The sequence below is a fragment of the Anas platyrhynchos genome, chromosome 1, assembly GCF_047663525.1.
Source record: "Anas platyrhynchos isolate ZD024472 breed Pekin duck chromosome 1, IASCAAS_PekinDuck_T2T, whole genome shotgun sequence".
Lineage (NCBI taxonomy): Eukaryota > Metazoa > Chordata > Aves > Anseriformes > Anatidae > Anas > Anas platyrhynchos.
The window spans coordinates 68,884,626-68,907,300 of NC_092587.1; the positions used below are offsets into that span (position 1 = coordinate 68,884,626).

The 22,675-nt window shown below is 38.5% G+C and overlaps 1 protein-coding gene across 6 annotated transcripts in view; it reads right to left on the reverse strand.

Annotated features, from left to right (window-relative positions):
• Nucleotides 1-22,675, reverse strand: part of FAR2 (fatty acyl-CoA reductase 2) — a 152,084-nt gene that overhangs the window by 63,890 nt on the left and 65,519 nt on the right. For all 6 annotated transcript variants that reach the window (XM_027457468.3, XM_038186108.2, XM_013097098.5 and 3 more), the window contains one exon: nt 21,075-21,309. In XM_027457468.3, coding sequence (XP_027313269.1) covers nt 21,075-21,263 — 189 coding nt within the window. In that variant the 5' untranslated portion in view covers nt 21,264-21,309. The remainder of the gene's footprint in view (nt 1-21,074; nt 21,310-22,675) is intronic.

Here is a 22,675-nt window from a genome sequence, read left to right on the forward strand (position 1 = left end):
CGTTATCACTAGCAGCACTTACAGCTTGATTTGTCCCTGGTCACACAATCCATTTTAAACAATCTAAATGGGTCTGGGGACTAATCTATCAAATTTTGATACAGCAGCATGTTAGCATAATTAAAAATAGAGATCCTGATAAATGTTAACATTTAACTTTGCTCTAATTTTATCACAGTATGAATCCATTTAGAATGATCCAATTTAGATCACCTGGGATAACAGCAAACTTTTCCAGTCGTGTCATACAAACGTGAATATTAGAACATCATGAGGGTTCACCTAAACTAAAAATCAACTAAACTTGATGCAGATATTTCAATGGTATGGATAAAGTAGTGATAGGATATGAAGAGTATAATCAATTAATACTAGTCAGTACTGGAAATGCTATAGAAATAAGAAGCTCTCATTTTGCTTAAACCATGCGAAATTTGCATGGTTGATAGTGAAGCGAATACTACAAAGGCTCATTTGTTTCATACATTTTGGTTCTCAGTGTGATGTACCTTTTACTTACAAATGTGAGCGCATTTGCAGTGTACATCAGAAGATGGGAACATGTCCATCAACAAATTCCTTTGTAGTTTACTTAAGGTTAATATTTTACAGCAAATTAACATTAAATACACTCCTGTCTGATAAGATAACGACCTGAAGGCAACACATTCTCTTTCAAGGCTCCTACGGAAATGATAACCTTTGAAATGTGTCAGCTGTCTAATGTAAAAACTGAAAACTGTCTACATCAGGCAGTTTAACAACCTATCTATATCTTTATTACTATAACTTCTCATTGCAGATATATATAACACCTAAGCCACTCCCTGAAAAACAAAAGAAAAGTTGTTCTAGGCCATGAAGTAGAGTGAGCTCAGCATGTCAAGTTATTGATGTAGTCCTACTGGAAAGTCTTCTCAATTGGACAAAACTCAAAACACAGAATTATTATATTATATATAATAATATAATATATATTGTAGAATATATATTATAGATATATATTATATATAGTATAGAATTATTAATTATTATATAGCTACTCTACCTGCAGCACACCTGAGTTGTATATTTGACCTACTATTTTGCTACTTTCTTTTCTATGTGCCAGTAAATTTTACAAGTGCTAGTCACCCCCTTACACCTCCCCTCCCAACTGCTAAGGACTCTCAGACTACTACTATGGCATTCAGATTAAGTGCCAAAGTAACTCAAATGGGGTAGACAGTAGCCCCAGTGTACATGTGTCCTTTTTAGGAAAAAAAACAAAACAAAACAAAACACATTCACACATAGAAATAAAGAAAATCAGAGTAGGAGGAAGGGACCTTATAAGACCATGCTCTGTCCCTGGTGAGGTATCAAATTCTGACACTGTTGAATATGGTGTTCATCTTGTGGCTGCAGTTGGAAAATACAAATGTACTTAAGTTGGTTATTTTGTTGAGATTATGATGCTATCACAGAATTACACTGTCCTGAAATATCAGTATGCATGCTTGTACTATTTTGTGAGATATATAAACACAGGAAATGACCAGTTCAGGGAAGTAAGATAGCCCATAACCAAAGCAATCAAAATATGAACTAAAATAGAAGAACAAAAAGGAAGGTAAGAAATGAGAAATAAGTTTCTAGCATGGCTGTCCAAGCACTAGGAAGAAGGGCACATAAAAAACCCTTTACTTGAAGGAAGGGGAAAAAAGGAGAGCAAATATCTAATCCCATTTAAGAAAAAAAGAAAAAAAAAAAAGGTAAAGGATATGTATTATACTGAGAGAGAGACAAAGCAAACAAAAGGGTATGGAAAAAAGAACTTTGCTTCTTAAAGAGAGATGGCCATTAAGGTCAGCTAGCCAGGTCCTCCTGGACATGAGTTCTTTGGGTATGAATTTGATTAATATCTATGAGAGTAAGCATGAGATGAGTTAGCACTGCCTTACAGAAAGAACATACCTGAGATAGCACTAAAAATACAAATTTTAGACTTTTTTCTTTAAGAGACTGCTGCTGAACAATTAAAGTATTCCACACCCACTCCCCCCTGTGAATATATTGCTTTATTCGAACCTCAAAAGATATCAGTAAAGGTAATGGCTGCCTCTTTCTTTGCAAGCTAGGCTATTTAAAGCATTATTCAACACTTGCCAGAGCACAGGAGCATAGCCAAAGGAAACAGAAGATAGGTGTCTTAGCAAGGTGGACAGTGCAATGTGTACAGACAAGGGAACAGCACACTGCTCAGCAGCACATTTAGTGCCATTGCTCTGTTGCCTCGTTTCAGACGTGGCATACGCCCAGCCATACACGCACAGCACATCAGCTTAGACAACTGCCAAGATATAATTGAGCGCTCTACGTGTGAACATCCTTGTCCAGTAGCTCCAAAGACACTGAATAGTCAGAATAGCTCTTTGGGAAACACTCTGGGGCAGATGCACTCAGACTGGCTATCCCTAAACTAATCAGTGGAGGCTGTGAAAGCTCCCTAGCCATAAGCACTTAATGAAAGCTGCTTTACTTGCATGGTCTGGAGAATGGGAAATAAGTGAACAAGCAGGTACAAGCCATCACCTGCTGTTCATTACATGCATTTTCTAGTCTAAACCCAAGATACAAGACGTATACTCATTTCTTCTGAGTTTCACAAAGACTGTATGCAAAACCACAGGCTGCTGGTAGGAAACAGCAACTCTACCACCCTGTTTAAACTGAAACCTCCAAAAGCACCTGTGTTGTTAGTGAGAAAAACAAGCTGCAAAAGCCCAGGCTGATGAGGAAAGGGAAACAGGAAGCACTGTTGGCTATCACCCAAATGTGTTGATGGCTCAATGTGCACAGAAACACAGAGATAGCACGCCCCAAACTTCAGCAAATTCACCTTTATTTTTTTCCCCCATCTGCAATGATACACTGAAATGGCAAATAATTTACTTACTGTTGACTGCAGTTGCTGGAATATGTGGGAGGAATGGGTGACCTGGCAACACTGGCAGCTGAAGGAGACATGGAAAAGGAACTGAGCAGACGATGGCTGTAACACTCTACAGATCATTACATGGAAAACAGAAGTAGAACTGGGCACAGACTTCGCGTCAGTGTTGACTTGGAAATGTAATGGTGCAGCCAGAATGTTAGAGTGATGTAACCAAAACTTTCCCTGGAAATTTCTGGGGCTAGGGGAAAGTTCTAGGAAAATATGTTTCTGGATCCTAAAGCAGCAAACCCTGCTTGTCAGAAAGAAATAGAAGAAGTAATAGGGGAAGGATGCATACTCTTCCAAGATTCAAAATGAAGGGCTGAAAGGAAAATTCTTGGAGGGCTTACAAAATGATTTAGTGGTTCCATGCGCCTTGAAGTTCAAGGCCTCTGCACTGTTAAGAATGGTTACAGTCCTCTCACTCAATGTATTGTGCACATGGAAAAAAACTGACGGAGAAGAATCTAATTACCATGCCCTAAGGCTCAGAGAATTTCCATTGATAAAACTTCAAAATCATAAAGCTGTTATGTTAAAAATTCTGAACTGCAGTAAACTTCATTTATTCTTTGTTTCTTTGGTATTCAGGCTACAATTGCCGTGTCCTGATGTCCTTTTGGACATCAAAGTCAACGTTTTGGTAGTGATCACAGTTTATATTTCTGCTCATGCTAGAACAGAGACAATCAGATTCAGTATTCAGAATTTCTAGCAGAAATCAATCTTTTAAAGGATCAGATAGATTGGGTTAAAATATTAGAATGAGAGAACATGCCACAGTATTTTTTGCATGTGCATTTAAAACAAAAGATTTATTTTTCCTTTGAACTTCCATGCTTTGACCTCTTGCACATCCTTTCTTTGTATAAATCTGTCAAATGTTCTTTATGATAAATAACTACTATTTGATGCTTAAAAGAGATGCTAAATCAATATTTTCCCATACATTTATGAAGTAATTAAAACATTATATTAATGCCCCAGAAAAAAAAAAGTCATTTTGATATTTCATATGGAATGCTAAAGACTAACACTTTAAATCACCGTAAAAATCAGAAATCAAAACCTGGCTGTACTTTAATAAATAAGAGCATAAGCCCTGCACAGGGACAATAGGAACAATGCCTTTCTTTAAGATCTTACATGATGACAAGCTGGAGCAGATGAATGAAACAAAAGGAGTGACACGAAGAAGACAGTCTTGTCTCTCAGTCCTTTCAGCAAGTCTGTATTTGTTCTGCATCTCTTTCTGGATATGCCTAGACATGTTCAACATCCCTGTCAAAATTCTTATCTACAGTACAGATTATCACTGTAGGCAATTTCTAATCTTTCCCACTTTTTGTGGCACAGAACACAAGTATGGTTTTGTGCCCTTTTTGCCACCACAAAACAAAACAAACAAACAAAACCAACGCAAAACCAAAACCCCACAAAACAAGAAAACACCCTCAATTTTTCTACTATCTTGAAAATAATATAAAAGCAAACACAGTTTTCACAGAGGAATATTTGCATATCTCAAAGATGACATGGTGTGGATCTAAGACTAAAAACTAAATCTAAATCTAATCAAACTAAATCTAAGCCATTCTGACTAAACTGTATGTAGTTGCTTAGGTTAAAATCTTATGCGTCATTATTGTCTCTGTATAATTTCCATAACACCATATGGCTTTGAAGGACAGATCATCCCAGCCTTCCTAGAAGTCAAAATGAAAAAGGATACATATTTACGTATTGTAAAGATGCAAGCCTAGAAATTCTTAATCCTTCTCTCTTTCCCTAGCAAAACACAAATCCCTGAATTTATGTTCTGGTCTCCTAGGATCATGCATACAGAGACTGTATAACATAGTAGGTAGTCAGGAAAAACGGTGATAATATTTTACAAGAAGTTAGTAGTTCCCACCTCTATGTTCTTAGAAACTTGGTTAATATCCTTTGAATAGAGTACCTAAAAAGCTGAGCTGCACCTTGTATATGAAGTATTAGAGAGAAAGCAGATAGCAAGAGAATATTTGAATTAGCAGTCACACAAATGAGCTCTAAAACCACATTCTGGTTATCCTGGGACTGTGCAATGTGGAAATCTGGTGGGGTAAAAACTTCTACCCCTAGAATATGAAAAGACATTCACAAAAGACATACTCTTCATGGGTGTACTCTTCTCCAAGACTCACACACTTGCAACATCTTTTCTAACTTTAGATGTCTAGAGGCTCAGCATTCAGTCTAAAATGCTTCCCAGATTGGACTAAAGACTTTGAACTAAGTGCATGTGCACTTAAGCTACTTTAATTTCATGTGAGAGCCTGAATCACAGTCCAAATTACCACTGAAAGTCCAGCCCATCTCCCATAGCAGTTTCCTGTCTGCTAGCACCAGCCTTTGAAAGCCACATCAGGAGCTGGACCAGTACAAGGAGTTAAATTTTCAGCCAAAAATGGTTTTCTTGCTATTGTTGTCAGGTTTGGGGGGTCTTTGCCATCTCTCCCCCCTTCCCTTCCCCCCAGTGGTTAGAAAGAGGAATCCCCCTGTGGATTTTCAACCAGACCAACTACTTATCTGATTTGTTATAATATACTCATGTATAAGGGCTAACAGCAGCATATGAAAAGTAGACAGATTATGTGGCACATGGTGAAACCCATGGTTTTTTTGGAGCCACCGGGAACTTTGTTTGGCTCAGGTCAACCACAAAACTGCACCCTTTAAGTAAATGCCTCTTTTAGAAGCTAAAGCTAGGGAAGATTAACCTTGCTATTAAAGGTCTTTGGGTTAAAGCTATAGATCAGACCTCATGAGATAGGAGTTCCAGTTCTTGCTTTGCCACTGATGGGCTCTGGTACTTGGCACTTGCCTCAGTAAAAGGCCTAAGCAGGTATTTTATTTAAAACTAATTCACTATAATGGAAACTCACATCAAGTTTTGTATTAGGTCTGCTTTTGACACATAAGGTCTGTAAGTTACACATCTATCTCCTCCCTCATTAAAAAAAAAAGAAAAGAAAAAAAGAGAATAATATTAATTTATCAGACAAAGAAGTGAGAGAATGAAATTATGATTCAGCCAGTTACTTCAGTAGATGTCCTAAAATCCTAACAGTACAAAATTCTGGTATGTAGCTTTCACATTTCTAAATTAAAGCAGGTGCATAACCCTTCGCTGAATTAGACCTTCAATTACAACAGGCTTCCAAGCATGTCTTTGACACCTTTGGTTGGAAGCTGTATGATCGTATTTTTAACTGCACTGCATCTATTTTAATCCTTTTGCTGTCCACTTCCTTCACTATCACCAATTGCAGTAATTCCTTTGACTTAGAACACACTGAAAGGATATGCCTGATGCCCTCAGGAATGCCTGTCCAACTACAGCTTGTTTAGGGAGTAGCCTCTTGCACACAGAAACTTCTTTGTACTAAACACTGCACATAAATTGCAAGAGAGAAAAAGCAAAGATATGTATGAAAAGACTAAGGGAAGCTACCAGCCCTCAGGATGGTAGACAAGCAGAATAGTGTTATTTCCCCATTTCTCATCTCCATCTTAAGTCAGATGTTATTTATAAAGGCACTGCTGGTTATATGTAGTCTAACAGAGAGAATGCAGTACTGCCTGGAGACTTTTTTTTTTTTAAAAAAAAAAAGTATTAAACAGGGCAGGTCCCAAGACAAACCCCAAGGCAATTCTACTTATAACTGCATTCCGGGATTCCATGCTGATTAATCACTACTTTTGCAGTATGACTGGCCAGCCAGAATTATTCCCCCACATCTTGTCTGTAACATCCCAATCTGGATATTGGCATACTGTTGGGGACTATGTTGAAAACTTTGCTAACGTCAAGGTTACCCTCCCTTCATCTACAAATTCAGTTGTTTTATCACACTACACAACGAGGTTGGTCACCATTCCCAACTGTCACTTTCTCCTTCACATAGTCAGAAATGGGTTCCAAGAAAACACACTCTGTGATTTTTTTCCAGGGACAGAAATGAAACTGCCTGGTTTACAGCTTCCTGAATTGTCCTTCCTGACCTTCCTGTTGACGGGTGCAACACTGTCCCTTCTCCACCCACAAGTATCCTCTAGAATCTAGAATATCTAGAGGCTTCTCACATAACTGAAATACATAGATTTTTATAATCCTTGCTCCTGTAGAAAATATATTTGCTATAAAAAAATACTTAATTAAAACAAAACAATAACACTAAAATGCATTACTAAAATACAGGTTTCCAGAGGTCACAGTAAGGACACTAGCTTGCAAACAGTTCACATACAATTGGGAATCAAACATTAAGGAGACAGTGTGCCTTAAAGCATGAATACAACATACTAAAAGTTCAGATTTTTAAAAGGTTAATTCCTTTATGCAAACAGCCTCTCCAAACAGAAATCAGAAACATTAAAATGTTTTTCCTGCTCCTCTGTTGAAAATTCTCATACCCTGTATTAAAATGCCCTTTCTGATCAGCTCTTGAATTATTTCCAGATGGATAATTTAGGTGGCTTGTTACTTGGGTGTGGGTTCACATGCAATACCAGAGCAAATGCAGTAGTTGTACAGTTGCATCCTCCTGGTATTGTGAAATGTGACCTTACCACCAGGTACAGAGGTGGTCACCACAGTAATCAGTATGAGAAAACCTTTTATTACCATGCCGCACCCCTGCTGTATTTTCTTACAGCCTATTTCCTTATTATTTTTTTTCCTTCCCTACTTGGAAGACACTGACTGTTTATCATAAACACTACATTATATATATCATATATATGTATGTGTGTGTAATACTCCCAGTATTATAAACAATTGTAACGCCCAATAAAGTTCTACTTGGAGCCAGACACAGGCTCTTGTTTTGTTGAGCTCTTTTGTATCATGAAGGCATGAAAACAGAACATAGGGTTTTGCAGATAGGAAAACAAAGAGACTATGCCCTAAACTAAGCCCTGAAACCACTTTTTAAAAAATATGATGGCAACAAAAGAAGACAACTAGCAGAGCAGACAAGAGAGATGTGACTATAAATACGTGAAAATGCAGACTAAATGTACACATGCAGCTATCTAGCATCAAAAGTTTTTTTTGTTTTTTTTTTTTTTTTTTTTTAAAGCAACATGTAGATGTTATTATTTGTTATTTATATTTCAGCACTGTCCCATCTAGAAATCCGTACACCATGCTGATTTAAACCTTACGTCTTGGTACAATCAGACACAGACAAATGAAAGCTATTGGAATTAGTAATTTCTGCTCTCAAATGCACACCTCCAATCCAACAAGCTACCGTAGAAAAATGATGACCACAACTGTTTGGTAAATTTTGCTCTTCTAGAGACAGACCCTGGATCTTGCTGTTATCACAGATACAACATGCTACGCATTGCAGGTATACTGAAACACAGAATGGTTGAGGTTGGAAGGGACCTGCACAGATCATCTAGTCCAACTCCCCTGCTCAGGCAGGGTCAAACCTCTACCTTTGTCTGTCTGGTGTCTTCATCCTTTACTAATTCGTTTTGGTGCATCCTCTGTTCATGTGTTCTTGTCCTGTTCTATATTTTTGTAATCCTGTGCTCTCTTAAGCATTTCAAAGTGTTATCACTATGGGAGCAGATTAGCACTGGCATCAGTGGGTTTCCCAACTTCGACTTTTTCTTACTGCCTCTAATGCTAAACAAGTTACTGATTCTCCAGCCTCAATCTTTTGACCCTACCAGTTCATCTTCTGAAAAATCTGAACTCTTCCATCATCATTGCTCACCAACAGCCTGCTGGGGGATATTTTAGGAATATATCATTTATATTTCATAAATCCTATCCTAAAGTAATGAACCACATATTTGGCAAAACTCACCCAATCCAGTCCGTATCTACACAAAACAAGATTACATTAATGCTTCAGCAACATCCAGTTCAACATGACCTTCCTAAATTTAGGATAAAATTGACCCAAACTACAGAACAAGAATGACGTGCCAGTGAGAAACAGACCAAATCCCTCCAAAGAAAACAAACACCACAAGGCTCATAAAATATTTCTCATCACAATACCCAGACTCTTATTCAGGTACCTGAGTATCACAGCATCCACCACCATAAAGCCCTAGATCAAATCAGACTTCCTTAGAAGCCAATACCACATTATTTGCTGCAGATTCCCAGCAGATTTGCTGCTATTTTAGCTTTTTACTGGTTAGGTGAAATGAACTCACAGGACACAAGAAAAGAATGGAAATCACATAATTCTATCTCAAGAGAGATACAGACACAAGCAGTGACAGCGAAGTAGGGACAGAGAACATGAAACCCTGTCAATTAATCAAAGTGCTACCTGACATGGCATGGTGGTGCTAGGGGCCGTGATGTAGGAAAACATTCAAACCCAAAAGTAACACTTGGAATGAGGTGTCTTATCATTAGGATTTTAAAAGTGGAGGTCTATAGTAATTAAACAAATGTGTCTGCTGTTGGGATCAAAATCAGTCTGATAATTTTTTAAGAAAGTGCATGAGGCATGTGTTGACTTTAAAAAACAAATAAAAACTCACCACCAACTAGCTAGAAAAGCAATCCTTTCCCTTTACCGACTCCAGAACAAACACAAATTTGGCCACAAATGATAGGCTCTGAACAGCTACCTCCACAATCCAGAGTGTGGGAATGAATGACACATTTTCACAGAGTTAGCAAGGTTCCCTTCCACAAAATCAGACCAGCTTACTCTGAATTTTGGTTGCCACCAATCACTTGCTGTTTGTAATCATGTCATCATTCACATTTAAGTACAAATGGAAGAGCTGCTTTGCTGCAGCAGTTTTTTCTTTCAAGAAGCCAAATTAATTTACAAACAGCTAACACTGATAATACCCTTCCCCCTCTCCTTCCATTTCCCTTAATGGAAAATAAAAACCATAAAGCAATCCCCAGAAAATTACCAAGAAATGATTTTCCCGCTTGGGCTCCCTGGCACAACTCAGACATTTTGATTTGCATCTGCAATGATGTCAATCAGAACTTCACAGTTTTTAAATAAATCATTCTCCCTAATACATTTGGCAGTCCTAACGGGTCTGGTAAATGAAATGAAAAGAATAGGCTAGATTTTGTAGGCTAAACTGCAGTGGAGGGTGACCTTCATACAACTTTTAAGGTCTCTGTTCTTGTAGGGGATCAGTTCTGGGTCAGCTTTTTGGTACTTCTTTCAGCCATCAGTACCTGTCAGAAGGTGACCTTATGATCACCTTCTTAGCAGCCACAGGATTCTGCTGTACAGGACTACCCTATGACTGCTTTCACTATTTCAGTCATAGTGCCAGGGAGCGGGAGAAGGGTGATGAATATGCAAGTATGGTGGCTCTGCATGAGCCAGCCACTTTGCTCTGCAGGCAGGAAGCCTGGAAGATCAAATACTCTGGACTGTGCATTTCAAGATTTATCAGTGTCACAAGCAGGAGCTCTTTCTAAACCTTACTTACGTTGAATATTCTCAGCTTTAAGGACTCTTATCTCCCCACTGTTTTAACAACCTTATTTGTAGAAAGCATTATCCAGTGACCATATGAGAGAGCTATGACTGGAAAGGCAAAATAGAACACAGAAGATTCTGTGCCACTGTATCTAGGGTTTGTTCTTAAACTGTACATTTTTTTTCACAATAAGCTTTCTTTCTTTTTAAGGCATTCTGGCATAGAACTGATTTTAGCATCCATCATTCAGTGAGCTGGCAGATAATAAAAAAATAAGTAGGAAAGCCTATGGTTAAATTTAGGAAAATGGAAAAGCTTTCTTTGAGAAAATCTGGAAGGAGCAGCTTGGGTCAGAATGTAATAAATTGGACATGAAGGATGAAACGTGATGATTCTACATTTTGTTGAATGACCAAATAGCAAATTTTACTCCTTGGGTGCTGACTGATAGGTGCATTACTGACCCATTTAAGAAAAAACATAAGCCTTTACTCTTAATTATGATTTGCAGGCCAAGATGTTCCCAACAGAGGTTGCCCCAGGTTAGGTGTCCTTATTCAACCTCAGTTCAGTGCAGAACACCCAAGCCTGCATATGAGCTTTAGTACACGAGCAGCTCCATTGGTGTCCAGAATAGTTCTGAAGTGCAACAGCTCAAAAAGGAATTGTGCCAATTCGCACACGTTGAGAGCCAAGTCACAGGCTCCAGCAAAATGACAAACATTGTTTAAAAACATGTTAGCTGAAGGCCTAATCGGTGAACGGGTCACTTGGCAAAATTCTGAACACAAAACATGCTGTGCAGCTGCCTAACAGCTCAGCTTTCCTATGTGCCTGATCAAAACACGAACATGGGAGAAATCTGAAGGTTACAAAGGATGCCTGACAGGACTTCTCTAATGATGTTGCTCCACGGCCTTGAGGCCAGCACAAGTTGCTGGGAAATAGTCCTATTTCTGTTACCGACGTAATCACTCAAGCCTATAAAGCGGAGCTTTTCTCTTCAATGCTCTTTGTGCTTTTCCTGTCCTCTTGAAAACTTCACACTGAACACTTTACACTCACCTTCAACTGTGCCTCTTTCATATCTCTCATGCACACTCTCCCACTTCCTCAACTTTCACTGCTTAGGACATGCAGACAACAGTACTGGTGATACTGAAAGCTTTTTACTGGCAAGGAAAGCGACATCCAAAAATGGATGAATTTCTGGATGGAGAGATCTCTGACTAGCAGAGGAGTTAATTTATTGGATTACAGAATCTAAATCTTCCCTTTACTCACCTGAAATAAGTTAAACATTAGGATTGGATTTCCATTTTTACCACTCTGTTCCCTTCCAGAAAAATTACACTGAAGGGAAGCCAATTTTGTGCCTGTATGCATTTATCGGGACACCCTGAGAAAAGAGACCCTTCATCCCACTGGTAAACACACTACAGAAAAAGAGATTAATAAATACTTGAAAATGCCCTGGGTCATGTTCAGACGCAACTGTGAGGGCAAAAGAAGTGGATGAGAGTACCGATAAAAATGTTGCATCTTGCTTCTGGTTCCTTCCCAACTCAGACACTGCCTATCTTGCTAATGCTCCAAATGTTTCAAGGCTTTTGGGCTGGAGTCAGGCAATGTTGTTTTCTCAGGTATAGGAGAATGATTAAATGCATTTGCATTCCTGTATCAAGCACTTCTTGTTATGTTTAAATCAAACTCAACTGAAGTTGTAATACTGGCAGTAAAATCAAATGCTTTTTTTTTTTTTTTCAGAAAGCAAAAAAAACCACATCCAGAACAAAAAGAAAATCCACCACCACTACACATAATTTAAAAGACAACTGTAAATTACTTCTCTCCAAGGTTTCCTCTGAAATCCACCCTTCACAAAACACTTAATCCTTGGTATTTTTCATTTAGCTTTGGAAGTTCCAGTGATTTCAGGAGCTAGGCCTTGGATGCAAACCAAAAAGCATGTAGGCATAAATGCAAACTCAAGCAACGTTATGAAGATCCTCTAAAGTTGTAATTCAACTGAAATCTTAGTTTGCTACATCTTTGGTGAGATTTGATGATGAAGAAAGAGTGCTGTGACTCTTTGGCCTGGAAAACAAAAGACTCAGACTCAGGGGGATCACATGAATGTGCATAAATACCTGATGATGAGAGCAAAGAAGAAGGTGGAGCCAAACTCTTCCCTGGGATACCAAATGACAGGATAAGAGACAATGCACAAAGAAACAATGAACATCAGAAAGTTTTGTGAGTTGTTGTTTTTTTTTCTCCAACCTTGGAGATATTCAAAATTCAACTGGACATGGTCCTGGGCAAAGTGGCTCTATCTGACCTGCTCTGAGAGTGGGGGGTCTTTCTAGAGGTCCCTGGCAACCTTGATGATTTTCTATGCACCTTTTCACAGAATGATAAAGGGAGAAAGGAGTGTGAGAACAAGTTAGGAAGGAAAAAGTTTTGCATTTTCATGTTCATAAAAAACTAGCTGAAACTGCAGCAAATAGACTTGTTTTTAAAATAATATCATCTCTGTAGTGTTCTTTGTCAGATTCCCTACTAATTAAATTAGGAGATGAAGTTTTCTGGGAATGGCTACTATATTGTGACTGTATCAGAGAATGATCTTAATTAGAAGACAAGAAAGAGACTTCATTTTCCTCTCAAACTGGAGAACAGTACCTCTTTCAAACTCTTGATATTAGTGACTGGGAGGAACAGAGAATTACTCAGAACACATGAATGTCTTCATGATATCATGACAGGTAGAGAGCAAAGGGAATAGAAAAGTTAACTGGCTAAAGGAAAAGGTAATAGTTTAGAGCTTGTTCTGCAAAATAACGTATCTGAATAACTTTCTAGAACTGCAGAGAAGAGAACTACTGTAGAGAAGAACTGGATGGGCAGTACTCATATATAATCTCTTCTGTTTAGCAACATAATTAAGACCAAGGGGTAAAGAATAACTTACATTTAGTTTAGTTTAGTAGATATTCATCAACAACTTATTTTTTTTTCCCAATAAATGACCACAAAAATTTAAAAGTAACATTTAAGTGGAAGACAAAAGCCTTCTTTCTGGAATACTTCTTGAAAAGAAGTTCTTTAAGCTTCCTGAAAAGTCCTCTCCCATACTCCTAAAAGCTCAGTGAAGATGAATGTATTTGGCATAAACTGAAATAAGGCTGAAAACATTGTCTTGTCTTCTTGAGATAAGAGAACTGATGAATTCAACAGAGCTAGATGACAGGCATAAGGGTTCCGGTTTTAAACCAGATATAACCCGTTTGTAATCCATAAATTGTGATATTGATTCACTCCGACTAGCTCTCTCATTATCTTAAGCTACTTCTCCCATCACCCTAAACTACTGCTCTCCTTTCTACTTATGACCAGACTTTTCACCAAAGATTTTTAGTGCAAAGACCTCTGTTTGCATACCTATAGATCTTGAATGTCAAAATAAGGTAAATAAAACATATTACATTGATTTCGGAAAAGAACGATGATTCCTCTTCTCCCTCATCCCTATCAACATCTTTTCCTGTGTTGTTTTTTTTTTTTTTGTTTGTTTCTTGTTTTTCTCATTTTGTTACTTTTTTCCCTCTTCTAGATCCTCAACCCCATTCTCTTCCAGATCCTTATGCTCTCACTAACAGTAAAGACTCTTCATAATTTTTCTGATGCTTTTTACATTTTTTTCCCCATTTTCTGATAGCCTGTGCAGACCTGCCCTCTTTTTTTTTTCCCCTTCTTGTTATTTCTTCAGGATCTCTAAGGTTTCAATTCTATTGCAGCCTTTTTAATTCCGCATCTGTACTGCTTTTCCTCATTCTTAATATTTCCATTGCTGTCACCATTATGTCATAAACTTCTTTACTCTTTCGATCATGACCCATTTCTCCCTCTCTCTCTCCTGTCTTTGAACTTAGCTTGCATCTCTTCTTTTGTATGTCTTGATGTTCACTGTAAATTCTCAAAACCAAAACGTAAGTCCTTTCTTTAGCAATAGCACCAACTCATTATTTAACTGCTTCCTCTCTTTGTCCCTGAACACTTAATTTGCATCACAATTCTGTCACCTATATTTTCTCTCCAGCTTCATTAGAAAGAAAAAAAAAAAAAAAAAAGAGGGTATAGATACCTCACCAGATTTTTTCTTCTTTACCTGCTGTTGTATGTTTAAAAAAAGATAATGGACATGAAAAACATTTTCAAATATGTAAGCTGACCAGTGTTTTCAGAGTCATTGTTGATACTGAGGGACTCCATTTTCAAGATTAAGCTAAAGTATTCCAAAGGGAATTAGTCTACAAAAGGGCACCAAGATGAGTCAGACTCACCAGAAACAGTTTTTAGCAAAGAAATACATTATATACAGAAAATTATAGTTATTAGTTACAAAACTGTCACTAATCACTTGCAGACTTTCTTTCTAAATCTGTAATTCTAATGCATCTGATCAACTTACATAGTGTGTGGAGAAGTTGTAAATTACTGTGCAGCATCCATGTACACTTGGAAGCAGCAAACTGCACTCTGACTATGGAAGTGTGAGATAAACCTATTTTCTCTGGGAATTTTCTCAGTCTCACACACACATTCATTCTTCCTCAGCTGATCACAGCTTGAATTTACCCGACTGATGCAATGGATGACAATTTCAAACATCACATTTCTTTCCCTTTTTCTCTTTTCACGGTTTCTCCTCTGATGTCTGAGCATGCATTAACAATAACAAGAACAAAGTCTTTTCATTTCCACCTAGCTGCTCTTCCAGCACTTCCACAGACTACAATCTGTGCTGACAGCCTTGCAAATGCAACAGAGCAAGGAGCTGTAGGAAGCCAAGTTCTGCTGAAGCTAATTGATAATAAGATGGGCATTTATGATTCTCAGTTACCCTCCTGGTACACATGGATTTTGCAACAGAGAACAGATGAAACAGCAGGTAGGGTTGCCAGATCTCCCAACTTAGCTGAAAGCTGATGGGTGAGATTCCACATCCTGAGTCACAATATGGGTTGAATGTGCATCAGGTGAGGAGGAACTGTCACCATACAAGACTGCAGCTTAGCACTGACTTTATCACAGTAACCAGAAAAATCAATGCTACTGCACCTGGCTTGTTCCAGATGCCCAGGGTCATGCAGAGCCTGGAGCTAAGGAGCAGCAGAAGCAGCAGGGCTGCAAACATTCAACAGCAGAAAGCGACACTGCGGTCACACCAGTGAGCTGTGTTTTTTGTTGTTGTTGAGTGTGAAAGGTTATCTTGCTGGAATCACCAGCTGTTTTTTCCTTTTCTTGTGCTGCATGAAACAGGCTATTAGCTGATCACATACAAAGACCTGATTATATACAAAGAAAAACCTCACCAGCCTTCTTCTTCACAAACTGGAAAAATGAGAAAAGAGAAAATGAGAAAAGAGAGAAAATGAGAAAAAGAAATGAAATAGAACAAGGTGGCAGATGGTGTTAGCTTAGGAAAGAGGCACAGAATGATTCAAGACCCTGGTCTACATTCATGTCTGTTATGTTAGCATCCCTAAGATTTAGCTCCTCTTTACCATACGTTTTACAAGTCATAGAGTCAGCAAAATAAATAAATAAAAACAATTTTTTGTTAAAGTCCCCTTAGTATACAAATATCAAAGTTATGTCAGATAATCTACTGACCAAAATGAAGCAAAGCTAAATAAAACAGAAAACATCTTCACCTCTGTTGCACACATTAGCAGTTTCCACACTTCTTAATGAGTGAGCAGAATCCTGCTCCATCAACCAAAAATCTCATTACTCTCTTCCAGGTACTGATGCATATCCCATTGCAGTGGCCACCGCAAATCTAGGGGACACTATTCCAGAGGGAGTGCCACTGCAGTGGTTTGACATGGAGAACCTCAACAGCTTATGGTGATGATCAAGATGCATGAGCCCAGGAGTAAAAGTAGGGACACTCACAGGAAGTGGAAGAAGAGACATCTGCCATGATTTGGCTTAATTTATAGGACCGGAGTTCTACTGTGTATTTGCTGATAAATATAACATACTTGATCAGGAAGATCAAGTTTTGTTTGTTTTTGTTTGTTTGTTTGTGTGTGTGTGTGTGTTTAATAGCTGCTGCCTGTGCCACAAAGACATGGCATTTCATTAAGCATGGGGTAATAGCCTGATTCCCTTGGAGACTTACTGCTGGAAAACAGAACATCTCCATTCATAAACAGGCAAGGTCACCATGCACCATACATTCCTCAATTCACACATTCATTTTGGAATTAATGCTGAGATAATTAAGGATCTGCTCATTATACATTTCATATTAATGCAATAACACAACTTCATATAGAACTAATTTTACAAGATCTGAGAAAAATCAGTATTCTGTTACATTTTAATGCCATCTGTTCACCTACTCCAGAACACATTGCAAAAAAAAAAAATCTGATTTCTAATCATTTTAATATATAATTTTATTCTTCATGTTTGATTTAGAATTTTAAAAATTCCAGACAATAAATATTTTAAAAGAACACACTAAGGTATTTGGTTCCTTTACATCGCATCACACTTTCATTACTTATGATTGTTTTTTTATTCAGCAGGAGTTATCTTCCACCATATGCACATTTACATACTATGAAAAAGGCAGTTTCACAGGTGTAATGCCTCAAAGCTTAAACCCCTACAGACATAATAGATATATTTATTTTTTCACGGATTGTGCTAAGAGATACATGAAGAGAAATAAAAAATTAAACAGTATTTTTGAAATAAATTGTGTAAAGTACTACCAGAAATCAAGAATCCCCAGAGGACATTACCTGAAGAATCTCGGCATTAGGCAGTGCAACTAATTTGTAACAATCTAATTCTCTACTTTCATCTTATTTCATCCTAAATAATATTTTTATCTGCTTGTCCAGAATATTTAGAAGCTGGCAACCTGGTTTTCTCCAGTTTGTCTTTCCTGAAAAACTTATTTTCTGGATGAAAAAATTAGAAATTCCAAAGGATAATATGGGTCAAGGCATAACGTAGAAGAAGAGTTAATTTTTAAAGTGGATGTGTGATTGGTCAGTAAATAAGATTACATATAATAGTAGAAAAAGTATTTTCTCCTAAGAACATATACAAGAAATGTATTGTGTTAAATCCAACATAATGTGGAGCAAAAGAATAATGATGCAGAAGAGATCAGAATTTATACATACATAGGATCTTAATTCTAAATTTTCTGTGCATACTCTAATACACGCATTCTTCATCAGTGATTACAATCAAGAACGTCAAATGCAAATGTTGCATACAGACTTGGAATAAGCTTTCTTGCATTTTTATTTGATATGTAGCTCAGAGGTTTGCCGAACTGGAGAATGCAAACCAAAATTGTAAATGGCAAGTGTACTCTCTAGACTGTGAATAACTCATTATGTGGTTTATAGACATGCAGATGACTTAACTGGAAACAATCTGCAAAAATGTTAAGTTAATGCTTCTTGCACTCTTCACCTACCAAGAATGAATTTCTGTAACTAACAATATAATCTCTAGAAAAGAAAAAAACAAATGCTGTCAACATTTCCATATGGAAATTGTCTTTGACAAGTCAGGTTTCTGCTTTGGAGAAGCATTCTTCCTCTAAATCCTGGTTTCTACAAAGCCTGGAGCTGGGATCAGCACCAAAAGCAGTTCTTACAGGTGGAGTCAAGGGGACTTGCAGAACTGGGAGACCAGCCATAGTGCTTTGTGGCCTTCCTCCTGTCACGATGGACTTTTCTGGAACCATTTCCTGATTGGTCCCTTCCGGACAAGACCACTGAGGGAAAATACGTGCAGTAAACCTCAGGCCTGACTAAATGGGGTCTTTAGAAGCAGTGTGACCCTTACTGCAAGAGACTGTTGAGACGGTTTAATTGTTCAGTTCTAAACGGACCTAAACTTTGTTATTATTCTTAGTTTTAAATGAACATTTTAAAGTGCCTGAGCCTATTTGTTTTCTCAGCCTGTTATTTTGGTAAGTGCCATCCGTGTGTACACATATACATTTCTGCATACTTTCCCCAAGGAGGACTGTTGTACTTTCCTATCCCATGCGTGGAGGAAAACTATTCTTGAGGTTATTCCATAGAGTTTTGAGCCTTACCACTGTTCCTTGGACCACAGCATAGCACACCTGACCAATTCACAACAGGAGTTCAAATTTTTGGTTGCATGAGATATGCCTGATGGAAATACAGACCCTGTAAACTGAACCAGTCTGCTAAACAGAATCTGCTGTTCCTTGAACTTACAATACCATATTCACACCCTGCTGATTAGCTGAGGTCTACTTATACATTAACCATGTATCACAGTGCCTCAGCACTGGGGAGCTCACTTCTATATCAATAACAAAAAATGCAATTATACTAATCAAAGTAAAGATGCTCTCTTCTTTTAGAGACTATTCAGGACCTAATTCTTAACAAGAATCTTTCTTGGTTTTGGACAAAGCCCTCATGTAACATGCTATATCTCTACAAAAGACATAACATCTAGGTACGTAGAAGAAATGTGAAACCTTAACTCTTTGGCCCTCTCAGTCTTCCTTGAATGGAAGACAGCTGTGTTCTCACAGGAGCCAGTTATCTTATTGCTTTATTTTTAAAAGAATTGCATCAAAGATACATCCTCCTTCCTCAGGGGTCCTGGATGAGTTGTGATCATACCCACTGAGGTTTGTTTTTTTTCTTCCTTTTGAAGGCCTAGACACTTTCCTCTTCCTTTTACTTGTTTGAAAATCACTGAAGCTGTCTGACAAAGGTTCAAGGAGAGGTTATCAAGTCCTGTTTGCTGTTGGCATGCCTAAAACTGCTGACACATGCTAGGAAAAAAAAGGGTACATCTAGTACAGCTGCATCAATAAAACAGCTACTAGGGAACCTCACCTAGAGCTAACAACAACACTAAGATGTACTGACAAACTGAAGAAAAAACAGTAATACTTATAGAGAAAATGCAAACAAAGCATGTAGAAGTCCTGGAAAATAGCTTGGTTCCTCCTCATTTTCTAAGTTATTTGAAAGAAAGAAAACCACTACCACAACAAAACAGAAAAAAAATATCAAAATGCAAAAAACCATGCAAGCATGACATATTTGGGACTTTGTTGTTTGATGATGAAAACCATTACCCACAGCTGTCAGTGATGAAAGCTGAAAATGTTCATTGAAAGGAAAAGTAATGAAAAACTGCACTTGACAGACTTGCAAAAAAGCAACTAGCATGATGGTTTCCTTTTATAGCACTTATGAATGCAAAAGTTCTCTTAAACAGGAAAATAATCTATCATCTGCTGAAAACACAAAAAAATCAAACTGTTGTTGGGCATATTAAAGATTTTTCTAGCTCATTGTTTGGATGCCTAAACACAATAGAGAAAAAAGCCTTCTCCAAGCTCTACTTGGTTTTGGTGGGTTTTTGTTTTTTTTTGTTTTTTTTTTTTTTAATTATTATTTATTTATTATTATTATTATTATCTATAAGACCTGTTTTGCCTCCAACTCCAGTAGAATTGTTTTTCCAGTCAAGTCCTACTCAGAATTTTAAACCAATGCTCTAAGGATATGTTGACAAGTCTTGGATTAATTTCAAGTGATTTCTTGCCTCCTAGAGTCAGATCTGTTCCGTCCTCTCATTCCACATTGTCTACGTACAAATTTACACTAGCAGGAAGCATTAGCGTGAACTCTGCCACTTATCACAGCTGGAGGAGTCTGAGCAAGTTCATGACCTAACCACTGGCTTAAGCTCCTGAGGACCTGGAGTCCACTCTAGACAACTGGTCTACCAGTGTCTTCTTACACATTTCTACATTTAATGCAACAGAGGCTTTTGACATCCTTCTAATACTAGAGATGTGGTTCTCACTGGAGAGGGAAGCCACGTGGGTGGAAGTCATAAAAGTCTGTACTTCAGTTCACAAGGTAGATTAACTTATGCTGTCTGCAGCAAAAGACCAAAAGTTTGGAAAACTCCCCCCTACTCCCCAAAACGTGACGGTATTTTGTCATTTCCAAAGTGAGGTGAGACTATAGCTGACTTTAGAAGATAGCATATGCCCTACTGTACTGCAGCAAAGCACAGACACTATATGTTGCCCCTAGGCTTCTTCTGAAGCAAGTTTAACACCCTAAGTGCAAGGAGAAGGGTGTAATGGGCTCACTGTGTTTCAATATTGGAATATTATCATTCAATAATCATTCAAACATAAGTTTTGAAAGTGAGGAAGGAAAAGAGCTAGATAATGAAAACAAAATGCCACTTTTTTTGCCAAAAAGGACACTTCCTAACATGGCATGTTTTCAGAAAAAAAAAATTCTCAGACAGCAATACAGAAAAAGGAAGAAAAAAGGTATATCAGTACAACGCAAAATCCTGTATCACACATCTAAATGAGACAGATTCAGGTTCATTCATGCATGCTTTTCATTTCATAGATAAAACAAAAATTATGCAAAGATTACAGTAGATTGTATTTTGTTCTTATGAATTGAGTAAAACAGAACTCCTATAAGCATACCAGATTAAATGGATTTCAGACTAGATTTAAGAATAAAATATAGAAACTTACCTTGCATTTCAACATGTTGGCCACTCTCTCTTGCATCGATTGTCCAGCCTTTGGCCTTACAAGAATATAAACTGCTTTCACTTCAGGGCTGGAGCGCAGAAGCTTTTCCACCAGCACTTTGCCCATGAAACCTGTGGCTCCTGTGATAAGTACGGTCTTTCCATTGTAATAAGCTGAGACCGAAGACATGGTGCTTTCTTTTGTTGTCCTTCCTTTAACTGCCTGCAGGAGGTACCTGAGAAAATACAAAAAGCAGGCTTTTGAGATATGACAGATCAGTTATTAGGGAATTGTAGTCAGAGATAGGTTTTCCCAGTCTGTCAGCTATAACAGCTCATATTAGGTCAGTCAATAGTAATTTTAAAGATGAGTTTTTTCCAAGCCTTTGTTATGAAGAGAAACACATTTATCTCATTCATTGTTAAGTAGTGGCCATGAAGATATGCAGTTATCCCTATGAGACAAAGTAGGAATCTCCTCACAAACACTGCAGGTTCAAATGCTGTGTTTTCCTGTGGAATTCCACTGTGCCAAGGTACTGAGTTTACATGGCAAGGCTTTAGTAGCATGAGGGCTGCGGGCGTGGCCTCTGTGAGAAGAGCCTAGAAGCTGCTTCATTAGATCAGACCCAGTTCCACACAGCTCCAAGAGGACCCAACTGCTGGCTAGAGCTGAGCCAATGAGTGACATTGGTTGAGACTCTGTGATAGCAGATTCAAGAAAAAAAGAAAAAAAGAACAAAACACACACACACTGCTGGGCAACAGCAGCTGGGAGAGTGAGGAGTGAGAACCAGCACCGTGGACCCCAAGGTCAGTGCAGAAGGAGGGCAGGAGGTGCTCCAGGCACGCAGCAGCAGTTGCCCTGTAGCCCATGGGTCCCACATGGAGCAGATCTCCACGCTGCAGCCCGTGGAGGAGCCCCCGGTGGAGCAGGTGGATGTGGCCTGGAGGAGGCTGCAGCCCAAAGAGAGCCCCCACAGGAGCAGGCCCTGGGCCGGAGCTTTAGCCCATGGAAAGGAGCCCACGCAGGAGCAGGGGGCCTGGGGGGAGCTGTTGCCCATGGGGGACCCATGCTGGAGCCATTTGGGGGATGGACCCAGTGGTACGGACCCATATCTGGAGCAGTTCTTGAAGAGCTGCTGTCTATGGGAAGCCAACGCAGGACCAATTTGGGAAGGATGACATCCCATGGGAGGGACATCACGTGGAACAGGGGCAGAGAGTGACCGTGAAGGAGTGGCGGAGACAAAGTTTTAGGGACTGACCACAGCCCCCACTCCCCATTTCCTTGCACCAGTAGGGAGGGGGGAAGAGGGAAGGGGATGACACAGACAAAACACATACTTATTATTAACAAGTAATAAACATTACTTGTTAATTACTTGTTAATAATAGGTAACAAATTACATCAGTCTCCCTATGCTGTGTCTGTTTTGCCCGTGATGATAATTGTTGAGTGATGTCCTTTTTGTCGTATTTCCTCCATTTTCCTTTAGAGGAGAGGGAGTGAGAGAATGGTTCTGGTTGAGTTCAGCTGCCCAGCTGAGTAAAATCACCACAGCCAAGCAGCCTCATTTCTTGTCAGCTATCGCTGTGCCA